Source organism: Haliotis rufescens, unplaced genomic scaffold, assembly GCF_023055435.1.
Source record: "Haliotis rufescens isolate VD_foot unplaced genomic scaffold, xgHalRufe1.0.p SCAF_5, whole genome shotgun sequence".
Lineage (NCBI taxonomy): Eukaryota > Metazoa > Mollusca > Gastropoda > Lepetellida > Haliotidae > Haliotis > Haliotis rufescens.
The window spans coordinates 42,877,222-42,891,128 of NW_025964223.1; the positions used below are offsets into that span (position 1 = coordinate 42,877,222).

Consider the following 13,907-nt stretch of genomic DNA (forward strand, 5'->3'; position numbering starts at 1 on the left):
CTCATAGTGATTTTACAGACTCTTCCATTGCTTATGTAATATATTACATATGTTACAGAATAAAAAGATTAAACTTGTATCAGGCCATTTTTTCAGCAATATGGAATAAAGAATGCACAAAATCAATAAAACATGCATTCTTGTTAGATTGTTAGTTTTTTTCCTTCTGATGTTTCAAGCCTTAAAGAAATATGTTCTGGAGGAGAAAATCAATATGAAAATGGCCAACAGCTAGTCATTCCTTAGACGGTGTGCTCCTGTTATGGCATGACGGTGACAGTTCCCTTAACTTTTGTGGTTTTCAAATGCCACAAAGTGACTGTTGGGGCTTCACCAGTGGAGCTGTGTCGCAAGCTGCTTATCATGTGGAGAAGGTGTACGCAGCGAGACTAATCAGATTCCGAGATGATTATCCCACAACTTCAACATCAGATGATGACTTGAACTTTCTAATGTCTTTTATTAGTCTTATAATTTCATTATTCTGACTTTCTCTTTCATCAGGGAATACTACTGAAGTTTGAATGTTAGAGATTATATTGTCATCAGAGATAACATTAAACTGGGCAACCATCCAGATGAGTTTCTTCTGTATTTCGGATACTCTTTGAACAGGGACAATGTGTTCAGAAAATACTTCCACACCATTGAAATGAGAATTCCCTGACTGCCTATCATCAAAACGGCGGTGTGAGACAGCAGATTGAGTGAATTTAGCCTGGTAACTTCCGACATGAACATGGCTAAAGTAGATGAAAAAAGATGATTTGTTTAAATTTCAAAAGGAAATCGAAATATCTGTGATTTTTTACAATATGTTGGTACTGTCTTTATCTTCGTCTAAAAAAATCTGTTTGAGTCAATGGCTTGGTCAAGTTCCAATATTAGAAACAAATCCTGCCTCAAAACGTCCAGTTTTGAAATGAATAAAGTCAAACACTAATTCATATGAACACATTTTATAACTTTCAAACAATTTCTATACATTTTGCTCATTTCTTAAAATATACTGTTCCTGTTGACCTCATCTTGGCCTTTTAGTGAGTGAGTGTGTGTGTTGTGTGAATGCTGCTTCTCTCTCACTCACTCACTCACTCACTCACACACTCACTCACTCACTCACTCACTCACTCACTCACTCACAATCCCTCTCACCATAGACTCGCCACCATATAGTACCAGCAAACTCCAGTGGATTTTTAAATGTATTTCTTTTGACTAACTAGAGTTGATGCAGGCAATAGATAAGCACCCTTCAAGAATCTGTCTTAGTTTTTTTTCTTTGTCCAAAATCGATGAGATGATGGATCTTCTTTTGGTATGGAACATCATTATGTCAAGTTAACTTGGAAGTGTTTGGCTCCCTGACATTTATGCATGTGATATTAGAGTTACCTGCCCATGACTCGTGCACAGAGTGAAGTGACCAATAACACTATACAGTGCAACCCTGTTAATCCAGACTGTTCTGATTCAAATTAAATCATACAAATTAACAAACTCCAGATTAATAGTTAATAGATATGGAGCAGTGTCCATTAGATAGACAGACAGACAGACCAGATACTGGTCTAAGTGATATTCAGATTAACAAATTACAGATTAGCAGTTTTTAGGTATGGAGTAGTGAGTGAGTGAGTATTGTTTTATGCCACCTTTAACAATATTCCAGCCGGGGACACCAGAAATGGGCTTCACACATTGTACCCATGTGGTGAATTGAACCTGGCCTTGGGCGTGACGAGTGAATGCTTTAGCCACTAGGCTACCCCACCACTCCAGGTATGGAGTACTGTCCATTTAGATAGATAGATGGAGAGATAAAATGATGAAATAATTGCTGCTAATAGTCTTCCCAAGCTAAAAGATTGTCACAATCAGTTTGGACATTTAGCCCCATCAGAATCTTTAGCCTGGGAACACCGTTCTGGATGAGTTTGTTTGGAATGTAGGTATACAACGGTAGGTACCTCCCCAGAAGATGGTCCGGAAGGTGGGGTTTCCATGATAATGACTCTAGATGAAGGGGTTTATTCCAAAGTGATATTTACAATCTTTCATCCTGGGTGGACTGTTGCTGACAATTACACAGTGTATGAGCAGACCCGGCTGGCAATACGTCCATCCAATCTGAGACACACTGTAGCTCATCAACCTCCACTTAAGACAGTATTTTATCATTAGGAATTGCTTCTAGAGGTCCCTGGTTGTGACGGCCATTGTGACTGGCCAGCTCAACGAACTGGCGGAACCACTGTGCACTGTTGAACACATGGCTGTAGTACTACCAAGTATCGATTATTTGGCGAGCGAAGGGTGCCAAGTACCAAACAGCTTCATCGGATCAGAGGGGAATGATAAAGACTAATCTCCTAGTTCTGTACTCGGTGCAGGTGCACTTTTTTAATACTGCTGTCGTGGTCTGTGTAAATAGTGTGGCAGCTCTGGTAAATGGGACATGATGTTCTGTGGATCCATTGTGTTGCATGGTGGCAGTTAGAGGTTAATGACTCACACAGATTGCAGTGGAGAAATGGTCTGCAGTACTCAGTGAGGTCCCTGGCCAGCCATGAGATACTATCTCGATTATAAATCACAGATTTGCCATGATTCTGATCTCTGATCAGTCAGAACCTGTCCTCATGGGTTTCGCCAATGTGTCTGGAACGTTTGCTTGTTTGTAACGGGGATTCCAGGCTAAGGGAGCCACATGGGAACCATTTCTATTTTGTTCAAATTTGGTTTTATTTTAAGTTCTTGTTTTCTTAAATTCAAAAGTCTTTCTCAAACGTAGCGCTGAATGCTTAGTGTGAAACTAGTCATTGAAGCCTCTTCGTCTACATTGATCCTGCTATCAGTGAAATACAAGCCACCGCTACAGAGTTATTTTAAATAGAAACAGGAATTGGGACACTTTTTATTTCAATTTGGCAGTTTGTACTGACATTTGCTGCAGATTTGGAGCCAAATACCAGCTCTTGAGCATTTCTTAATCAATCACAGTTGCTGCCATGTCTTGAAGCAACTGAAAGAACTTGCCAAGGCAGTGTTTACCTAAGGTCACTCCCTCCATTCTCTCCAAGTCACCGACGAATCAGTCAAGTGATTAGTCTGTATCCGAATCATCAGTTGCTTCCAACTCGGCAGGAATCATGGGAATCAAATCGATTACTGTCCATACTGCACTTATTTCCATGTTCTGTGCTCCTGGCATGGTGGGCATGTCAAGGCATGGTGGGCATGTCAAGGCATGGACCTACTTCAGGAAGGTCCTATATACAATGTGTTCATCCCATCAGTCCATTTTTATTTAAAACAGACACGCTCGGGGATGAGTAATTGGCTATACAATATTGACAATTTCCAAATGTCAAGCTGACACTTTCGTAATAATAGGCCTCTCATGTCATCTGAATTTCCTCAATGAAATAACAGATTCTTCACAAACCACCAAGCTTGTCAAACCTTTAATAAAGATAATTGCATTGTATTTCTTTCAACTTTATTGCTCTGCTGTTTGTTGAATTACCAGATGTTCCCATCTTGGAGATGTGGAGGACAATGATGTCTTCTGCATGCCTAATCAGCATGGAAACAATGCCATAAAATGTTTCATAACCAATTGGGAATTCCATCAAAGAAATTACTTCTGATACGGAAATGTCATATGTTTTTTCAAAGACCCATTTGGAGGAGGTGTTGGGAGTTAAAAAAGATCATATCTTCAATGGCTGATGTATTTTGGTGAGCAATCTAAAATAGACAATTATTATTAAAAATGGCATTATTCCTCTCCTTTCTGGTTTCCACTCTACAGTTTGTGTGGTAGTGAGTGAGCGAGTTTGGTTTAGCGCCGCTTTTAACAGTATTCCAGTTACATCAGCGCGTCAACTTTATGTGGGAGGAATACATGTTTACCACTTTGGTTGAACCCACTGGCATGGGTATGGTGCTAACAAACCTAGAAATATAATCGGGACTAACCAGGCTTTGAGCCCACAATCATAGGTTCCTGGCATGCCCAAGGGATGCAACTCTGGGCAGCGAATTGTGATTCCATAGCTGACTAGACCATCTGTGCCCCTGATCTTGATCTTGTAATGCTGAAAGAATTATGTGCCCACACATCACTGATCTCACACTGCAGAATGGTTGTCAATTTCAATAAATGTTCATTGCAGTGATGGTTAAGATAGACTGATCGTCCTTGATGGTTATATCACTATCATGTCCATATCGACAGCCTGCAGTGGTGTTGCCATGCTGGAAGTTACTTGATGTCAATCCCTACGAGACATGACTCATTTTAAAGATCACCCTTTTTTATCTCGATTCTGACCTACTACTTACAGGTAATGGCTGAGAGATGATGGCTTGATTTCATGATATAATCTGTTAAAATTGTCTATGACTAGTTGAGTCTCCAGATGGTATTGCCGATAATCGTTGAGATAATGACATTTGTAATTGAATATTGCGCTATCAACCTTATCTCTTTCACAGAGAAGAGTAAACGTCTCGATCAATATTGCCGATTTCAGTGAGAACCCACTTCATTGGTGTCAATTTCTAGGAGTTTGTATCTGTTATCAAAGGATCCTTCAGTTCCATTAGGGTCGGAAAAGTCAATTAATAAATTTAATTTTTCCTCCTATCTCCAGACAGATTATTCTTGTTGTGAGTGACATGTTTCAAATTATGTATAAGAATGTAATGCCCGTTGGCTGTTGGGAGACTTTGATGTCCTTGTCACCTGGTCACCTGGTTATCTGTATCATTTTGCCTGTGGTTGCACAGGATCCTGTGTTAAGTGCACAGGTCACAAATCAGATTTAACTTAAGCAATGCTAGCAGCGGAGAATAGATGGATGGGTGATTGCACTCTCAAACATGAAGGGATAGTGGTTAAGTCGTAACTCATCATCTCAAGAACTCTGGGTTCAATGACCATGGTTCCAATGTCCATGGGTTCAAATGTCCATGGATTCAATGTCCATAGGTTCAATGTGTAAAGCCCATTTTGGTTGTCCTCTACATATACACTTATCCCTTTTAGGGATACGTCTAATCTTTCAATGATACACAGAACTGATTCTATTAATATGTCAAGTGTATATTTAAGTAGTGACATATGATTATCCCTATGTGTAGTGTAGTGTATATTGTTGGAAGGCTAAAACTGGTGCAGCAGCTCACTCAGTCTCTCACAGTCTTTATGTTCACATTTACAGGCAATGATAAAGGTTTGCTAGTTTCAAGCATCATTGGCTGATTGTGTGTCATCATGACCCGATGGTTGGGTTATTGTTGCTCATACTTTCACTCACTGGTTCTTCTGGTCCAAACTCGATCAGCTTAAGGCCGGAGAGATACAGCCAGAATATTGCCAACTGGCTTCGATCAACATTCCCAATATTCCCAGTATGCCTGCCAATGGCACTTAGTTTGGAGTCCTTGATAAACCCCTGCCTGTGATACCCAGAGCAAACATATCACTGAGATGACATCGTCAGTATTTCATGATACCACTCGACTTACTGAGATATTATGCCCGGATTTCCTACAAAGAAGCATCTTTGACAGGCATCACTTTTCTCTCCATCCCAAGGAAAAACATATGGACGTCAACGTTAGCCTTGTTGATGGGACAGTTGTGTGAATGACAATGTTTTTATTGCCTAAATTGCCAGGTGCTGACGGCCAAGCTGGCCCAAGTGTGTGGCCACTCTACAGTGTTGTGATACTGGGTATTAAGCTGCTGCATCCCACAGCCTACTGTCACTTAAGCTGATTATTGCAGGATAGGAGGGACTGTACACGTCAGAATTAGGGGCTTTGGGGGATTTATATCAGCACATACTTCATTGTGCCATGTATGGTGTGAAGGACAGTTATCGCTCGTAATGCCTTTGAGCGTCCTTCTGTTTGAACAATTATTAAAACATTGCTCACCTTTCTCCTGAGAAATAAAGAGAAAATACTGTCAGTTTATGTAATAGATAAATTATTTCAATTTGTCTCAGATGATGATGATGATTTCATCATCATCATCATCATCATCATCCATTTATCATTCCTATTCCAAATGTTTCAATGGAAATATCAAAGAAGGGATTCTTGATTTTTTTGTAAGGTGTGAGTGTGTGTCCAAATTATATTCGAAAACCTGACAGGAAAATGTGTTTGTGTACTGTGTCCAAACCCACTGGACCCTATTATTCTACATCTCATCTGAATGTCATATACTAAAATGGGGAAAGATTTAGTATCTGTAATGAATCTTAATGCTAGCATAGTTGGAACACATATGAGAAGAATGGGACAATATCACAACAATAAAATGTGTTTTGATTAATAATTCGGAAGCCAATACCAGATGAAAGCCTTGCCACTGGAAGCCAACTGAAGCTTGAAGCAGTAACTTCAAGTCCTAAGAGACAGGTGCAAATGAGATGAATATTTCACCTGTCTGGACCAACCCACCTCTATTTATGTAACAATCTGACAGACTTAACGCTGACTTAATTAATTTCCTTTAATTTAGTCACAGAACCAAACCAGTTTGCATGCAAGAGTACCAAGTTGTAGCCTTGAAATTCAGAGAGGAAGCCATGCATAATTAATTCCTTACACTTCCTTTCTTTGAATAATTGATCCTGTGCAGTTGGTGGTGACATTTTATAACAGACTGAAACTCTTAAATACTCCCAGGGGGATCTTAGGGTGTGTTAGAGTCAAATCCAGATTATTTTGTAATATTGTAATTATTTCAAGATAATTTCATTTACTACTTTGTCTTTATCATGTGTGCTTTTCTGTCCTGTTTTTGTAAAAAGTGTACCACAGTCAAATAGTTTCTGAAAGAATGGATATATTTATGTATTAGAATGGATCAGTGGCAGGGGTTGAAAAATACCATTGCCCGACGCCCGTGCCAAGTAAGGTTTAGATGTCGGGCGTGTAATATACGTTTTCTAGCATGCCCGTGGACAAGTAGAGCACACAAAATGAACTGGGTCAAGTTTCACGCGAATGTAATCATGTGATCATGTTACGGTATTTGATTGGCTAATATTTTGTTAGTGTCCCAGACTGACAATGTAATTTGCATACAGCTACGCCAGTCAATCAATGGGATTAATACATTTCGATGTCAGGCAGGTCAACAACGAGAACCAGGCTTGTTTCATTGTTAACACTTCCATATATGGCACAAGTTTCTTGGAAATGGAATTTCTTGGAAATTGTAACGCGAGGTTGAAACATTTTCCGACTTTAGATGCTTCGTTAGGCCGAGCTTTGATGAAATATAATTTTGTCGAACTACAACAAACGGAACTTTTAACGAGTGAAAGTATGGCATTTATTTAATATGTGTTTCTTTTCGTTGACAACTAAAGTTCATTCGAGGCGCTGACCGTGGTTGCTGTAAATAACAGCGAGTTGTGCGATCTATCGACCCCTTTACGCACGATTTCGGCAAAATTGATCTAAACTGTATTGAATGAAATTTTAAATAAAATTAATAAAGTATGCTACAAACATATGTCAAGGTACAATCGTGTTTTTTTTATAACCAGATAGTAATAATAGGATTTAATTGCGGAATTTGTTGATTGGTATTTCCGGTGTTGCGTACAGGTGGTAATGATTTTGCGATGGGGAAATGACATCGTGTCAGTGACTTGAGTTTACTAAAAGTGTATATAAGTTTTGGGAACCATGTGTTACCGCACACCATAACCGAGTTAGCGCTATATTGAAGAGTGCAATAGCGAGGGATCACTGTAAGTAAATCTGTTGTTTCAAATGAGTAAGCTAGTAAAGGACAGAGTAGCCTCCCTTTGCCTCATTAGCACCCAGAGGGGTATCTGCAATAACAATTTATATTGCCAGTACCGCACATGGCCGATCATGTCTCAGCGGTCTATTTTAAGTTTCTTTGGTGGGGACGAACTTAAAAGGAAGGCAGAGGGAAATTCCGAAAGTTGTATGTCGGCAAAGAATAAAAAGTATGACGAATGTAAACGAAAACGAACATTCATCGCTGGGTGGAAAAGACCAGTTTCCTTGGGTTGCGTATGATGACACAGCGAAAGTCATGAAGTGCACCATTTGTTCCAAGTACCCAAACATACACGCTTGCAATCGTAAGAGAACGTTTATTGATGGATGTTCAAATTTCATAATTTTATTCTCAGTTCTGCAGCAGTAACATTTTACTGAATTTATTAGCTTGATTTTGGGCTAGTACATTTTAAAATAGGGCAAGTGAGAATGTTGGTCATACTTGCCCTTGGTCAAGTAACATTTTTAATAATTTTTCAACCCCTGAGTGGTATTACACTTATTCAGTGCTTCTGCAGACTAAGTTGTTGCTAGTCACTGTGAAACAGGGTATATATGATCTTGTTTTACTTGTAAATATTGAAACAAATGTTTTACATGCGTTACTCCATGGTAGTTGTAAGATCCTGTTCAGAAGATGACAAGATTGTGCCATGATCTGTGACCTGTGCCAGGTCCTTGGGTCACAGCTCAACCTGAATGAGGATCTTTAGTCTATCAGCACATACTGTGTCTGATGGTTTCACAAGGTCAAGAATGTCCACGACCTGCTCTCTTTTGGCCTTCATCCCACCTTAGGAGCGGTGGGGTAGCCTTGTGGTTAAAGCCTTGTCTCGTCACGTGGAAGGCCTGGGTTTGATTCCCCACATGGGTACAATGTGGGAAGCCCATTTTTCGGTGCCCCCTGCCGTGGTTATTGCTGGAATATTGCTAAAAGCGGCGTAAAACCATACTCACTCACTCATCCCACCTTAATATTGTTCAAAGTTGTGTTAATCCCATTTCGTTACTCATTAATATTAAGTAAAACACGTCTAAACAGCAGAAAATTAGGTGACAGCTCTATTAGTTTTGGGAGCTCAGTTAAGATATCTATCAGACATGGCATAAGGTTCATTAAACCTTGAGTCTGGCTCTAGAATATTACATTGTCACTGGTATCTTGAGATGTATGTTGTCCTGACATCCCTACCATGTTGTATTGTGTACTGTATGGCACAGACACCACCTGCTCATCAGTATTGGTGGTAATCTGATTGTGGACAATATGCAATCCAGCATGAGGTACTGGTTGTGACCATCTCTCACAGCTGGGGTGAGCAAGGCCACCAGAAGACTGGCAAGAGACATTTGTGTAGTGGGAAGGAAAAAATGTCTAAACTGCCTTAGAATACGATATGTCAGAACCCAACGGGTTTTATACATGTCAGGGTTTATAACCGTCTGAGAGCTTGTCCTACTGGGACTCCTCAAATTGTTTTTCCTATTTGAATAAAACAGCAGACTTTGGAGACGAGTTTATTTATTTCAGCAAATTACTTCCTGGATTGAGGATGAATGGTTTTTTTAACTGACATTTAAGTTTCAAATGCTCATTGTTTCCCAATGAGGCAAAACAGGAAGTTTAGAACAGTCGAAATATAACTGTAACTGCTTGTAAACACTATCTGTGTCTCATGATAAAATCAAATATAAGGGCGCAAGTGGTACACATGAACTCTATGGTTACACTACAAGTCACTAATGTTTGCATTTCTTTCTATCTATGCACCCATTCCTTCTGATTTTTCATATGGTTGAGAACTTCAGTAAACTTCAGTGTATGAATGACCAGATTGTTTAATACATATATCGAAATATGTTTGCCAGGGCTATGCTAAAATGTTCACAATCGGACATTTTGAGACATCTCCTGAGACCTACAGTGGGTACCCGGGTAGGGTCGAGTAATAGGCGGTGGGATGGGGGTGTGGGGGTGGGTATGGGGGGTTGGGGACTCATCCCAGCCCTACCTGCAAGGAAGGGTGGCCCTGTGGACTGTGAGGCACATGCATTTCCTTGTGTAAAGTTGCATACCTTAAATGTTGCAGCAACTGTCAGTCATGGTTTGAATCCTAGATTTGTCAGCTACACCATATCACAACATGCTACAACATGTAGGTTTGTCAATCACTGGATTGTCTGGTCCAGACTCGATTATTTACAGACTGCTGTCGTGTAGCTGGAATATTGCTTAGTGTGGCATTAAACAACAAACAAACAAACCCTCTCAGATTGTTGGAAGGTGGAGGATATTATTGGGTAGAAAAGACATTGTGTGTGTACCCCATGTATATTGAAACAACAACTGAAATGGGCATTGGGTGGTCAAAATGGCTGCCAGACATATATGACATTTTTGGTGTAGAATAAATCTTAAGGCTTAACTTATGAATCACAAGACCAGCATTGCTTGTCATTAACATTGCTGACCATGTCATCATCCTCAGTTCACTCACTCACTCAAACTATAGAACCACAGTACACTGTCCTTGAGTGCACTTCAGTTATACAGTCAGCACATTGATTTAGGTAGGACTCACGTCCCATGTTTAAGCATGACATACAGACTCGAGAGAGAGTATGGCTGATCAATGTGACCTTTGTGTAGTCAAGTAGTAATGGTACTCCTAGAGTGTTTAAGTAAAACACCATCTGTTTATCACAATAACTGGAACAAACACTCGGATTGGCATATCATTGTCAGGTCGTATTCCTGAGATTTAGTCATGGCATGGTAGTTCTTATTTGAAAATTGGGTGGGGTAGTCCATTGTTTGGTGTGTCCTCATCATGTTGAAGACCTGGTTCCCAATGATTACCCACATGTGTACAATAAGAGAATGGGTTTCTTAGTGCTCCTTCTGTGATAAGACCCCTTGATAAGTGAGTGAGTGAGTGAGTGAGTGAGTGAGTTGGGTTTAACGCCGCTTTTAACAGTATTCCAGTCATATTGCGGCGTGTCAGCTTAATGTGGGAGGAAAGCCCGAAGTGATGCAGGTCTCAGACATTTACCACTTCGGTGAAACCCACGAGCACGGGTATGGTGCTGACAAACCTAGAAACCTAATCGGGGCGAACCGGGATTCGAACCCACTCTGCACAGCGAATCGCAGCGCCTTAGATGACTGGGCCACCCGTACCCCCCAAGACCCCTTGATAAATGAAACACATGATATGTTGATTACTGGTGAAGAAGAGGCAGATCCAGGAGTAGAGTGGTCGGGTGTTGTGTCCCCCTTTCTGAAAATTACATATACCAATAACATAGATTTGGTTTGAATGTCGTCCAGTCCTAATACTCATTGTCACCCCTTTCTTTCAATATTCTAGTAGCCAATCTCCAAGTTATTTAATTATTGATATATTAGAAAGCCTGTCCACATGCTGACATACCTGCAGTTAACTTTAATCATCGGTTATGTGACAGCAGCTCTGTATGTTCTGGTCACTTGACAAGTATAGGAGACTCCTGTCCGTCACAAGTGAACTGGTTCCATCTGACCTCCAGTCCGAAGTGTCACCTGGAGTTTGCTTTCTGGAATAAGCTTTCTTGTTACCCTGTCGTGGACTTGTTGGTGAACAACCTCTGACATTCTCAAACGTTTGGAGACAGATTTAAACAACTCCTGGGTTTAACCTATTGAACTGATTCAAGCAGACATCCAATCCGGTGTTTCATGGGACGTCATCCGTCACCTTCAGTTTATTTTCTGAAATAAACTTCATATTATTGTGCTGTTGGGACACTCTAGCTTTGACTTTTAAACGTTTATGATGTATAACAGACATCTTTACCGGGACTTACTTCACTGACGTTTCCATTTCACATCACCTGAAACGCATCTGTGAACAAGAGTCAACCAAAACACAATTCGGCCTTCTGAGGAAGGTTCTTTAAAGAAACTGATCGGCAACATTAAGATTTGCATTTTACTTTCCCATAAGTGCCAGCCATTTACATCTGAATATTTTTTTTTTCAGCTATGCATGACACCGGCCAGGTCGTGCTGGTTATCGTGGGCTCGTTTGGTGCCGTCATAGGCCTGGTCCTGGGAACTGTCCTGTGCAGCTGGTGTTTTGGGAAGAAGAAGAAGGTTGATGAAGAGGAGGAAGTGTTTGGGAAGAAGTTTAAGGATGAGGAAGCTGGAAATGTCCCACCTACGGGCATCCCGAAAGGAGGTACCCCGGGATCGCCTGCTCTCACCCGGAAAACCATCAAGTAAGTTTCTTTTGAAATCCGTATCTTTTGTTGAAGGAAATGGATGTAGGTTTGCTCCAACAGTCCCAGATGATGTACAGACAAGTGTAGTGCACGTGCGGTCACAATAGCAGTTGACCAAGAAATTGATAAGAATATTGTATATATATTAACTCAATACACTTGCTCTTCATCTGATGCAGGAGCTAGAAGTAGCCCTAAAACATTGTAAGAAACAATAATAAACAAGTTGTTATCCATAAATCTTTTATATTTTCATGTTCATCCAACTCCTTAATGCCTGTCAAAGACTTTAATGTTTTACAGTGATTATTTGGAAACATGTTAAACTTTTGAAAAATTGCAGTTAAAATTTGTAAAATTTTGACACATACAAAAATTAATGAATTTTCTATACCCGTTTCTATGCTGTTTCCGGCTTAGTTTTTTGGTAAATACACAAGGTAATCTTAATCCCTGGATGTAAAACAATGCTTAGCAGAACAAAAAATACAATTTAAACGGTAAATAAACATGTCTGGTGATTTTTTATTTCAAATTTAGAATTTGTACTGACCAAGTTTCTCATCACCCGTTAGTTTACCGGAATTCGCTGAAGGGGTAGATCTATGGGTAGGTGTCATGTTTTTCTGCGCTTGACATTCAAATTTTTTTTCTCCAAAATACTGAATCCGCTAGAGGGGGGTGCACATTATACATGGGTCCGCACTATACTCAAGAAAATACGGTAATTCTTTTGAATACATTACCTCATAACCATCAATCCTGCATATCGGCTGTCCTCTATAAAATCTTAAAATTTTCAACACTTCCAGCTATCTAATAGTATATGTTTTCTTGATGAACTTCCAATTCTTTATGGTAGACAGACAGTAAAAGCAGTAACTGTTATCAAAAGTCTCAACATTGTCTGGAGTTAATAATGGAGCGATAATGTGATGTGTTATGCTAAACACATTCCCTCACTCATATACTCCGCTATTTGATTGCCTCCAGATTTACTCATTGTTTATGTGTAATACCTACCGTTTCTGTAACTCTACTGTTTTCAATTGAATATTACTTAACATGCTGCATCAGCTATATTCAGCCAGATTATGAATTAAAAGACAATTTGCAAATCTATGTTTTGAATGTTGATATTTCAGATGTTTTATCTTTATTCTGTATTTTCTCTCTTGATGTTGTCTTTCAATCTCTCCATTGTCAACGTTCGGGTAAGGTGTTTCACTCATACTCATACATGTCTGATAATATATTGTGTGCACTGTGTTTCATTTCTTTCAGGATTAATATCTGCTCTCTATATTTACTAATGATACTTTGCATTTGTTTTTCTTGCAGGTTACATATGATATATACAATTATTAATTTAGACATGGAACTGTATCAGACAAATTCTGAATTAAATTAATTGATTTTACTCTTGGTGATACATCCCAAATTTCACTTACCTCCTTCATCTTTCTAGTAAATAAAGAGACAAAACCCTTTCCATATCCAATAGAAATCTCTGCATTAACCAAAGTCGATTGTACGATACTGATTATATCATGAGCATGTGTTTATGAATCATTATCAAATAGCAAAAGTACCAGGTGTTCGTGAAAAGTTGAACATATCCTGCCCCACTGATGGTACCCATCACAAACACGTGCAAAGGCAAGTCAATTTTTCACCTGAAAAAAACCCAGGAACTTATGGTAAAATAGGGGATTGCTTCGGACATCATTTTTGTCACTGATGCGTCAAATTTGGAAATGTCCTCCACATAGTCAAAGCTGTCGAATGGGTTGTCC

At 39.6% G+C, this 13,907-nt stretch overlaps 1 protein-coding gene across 5 annotated transcripts in view; it reads left to right on the top strand.

The window, feature by feature from the left end:
* LOC124140041 (synaptotagmin-7-like) overlaps positions 1-13,907 on the top strand; it is a 444,395-nt gene that overhangs the window by 315,364 nt on the left and 115,124 nt on the right. For all 5 annotated transcript variants that reach the window (XM_046507387.2, XM_046507386.2, XM_046507388.2 and 2 more), the window contains one exon: positions 11,871-12,108. In XM_046507387.2, coding sequence (XP_046363343.1) covers positions 11,871-12,108 — 238 coding nt within the window. The remainder of the gene's footprint in view (positions 1-11,870; positions 12,109-13,907) is intronic.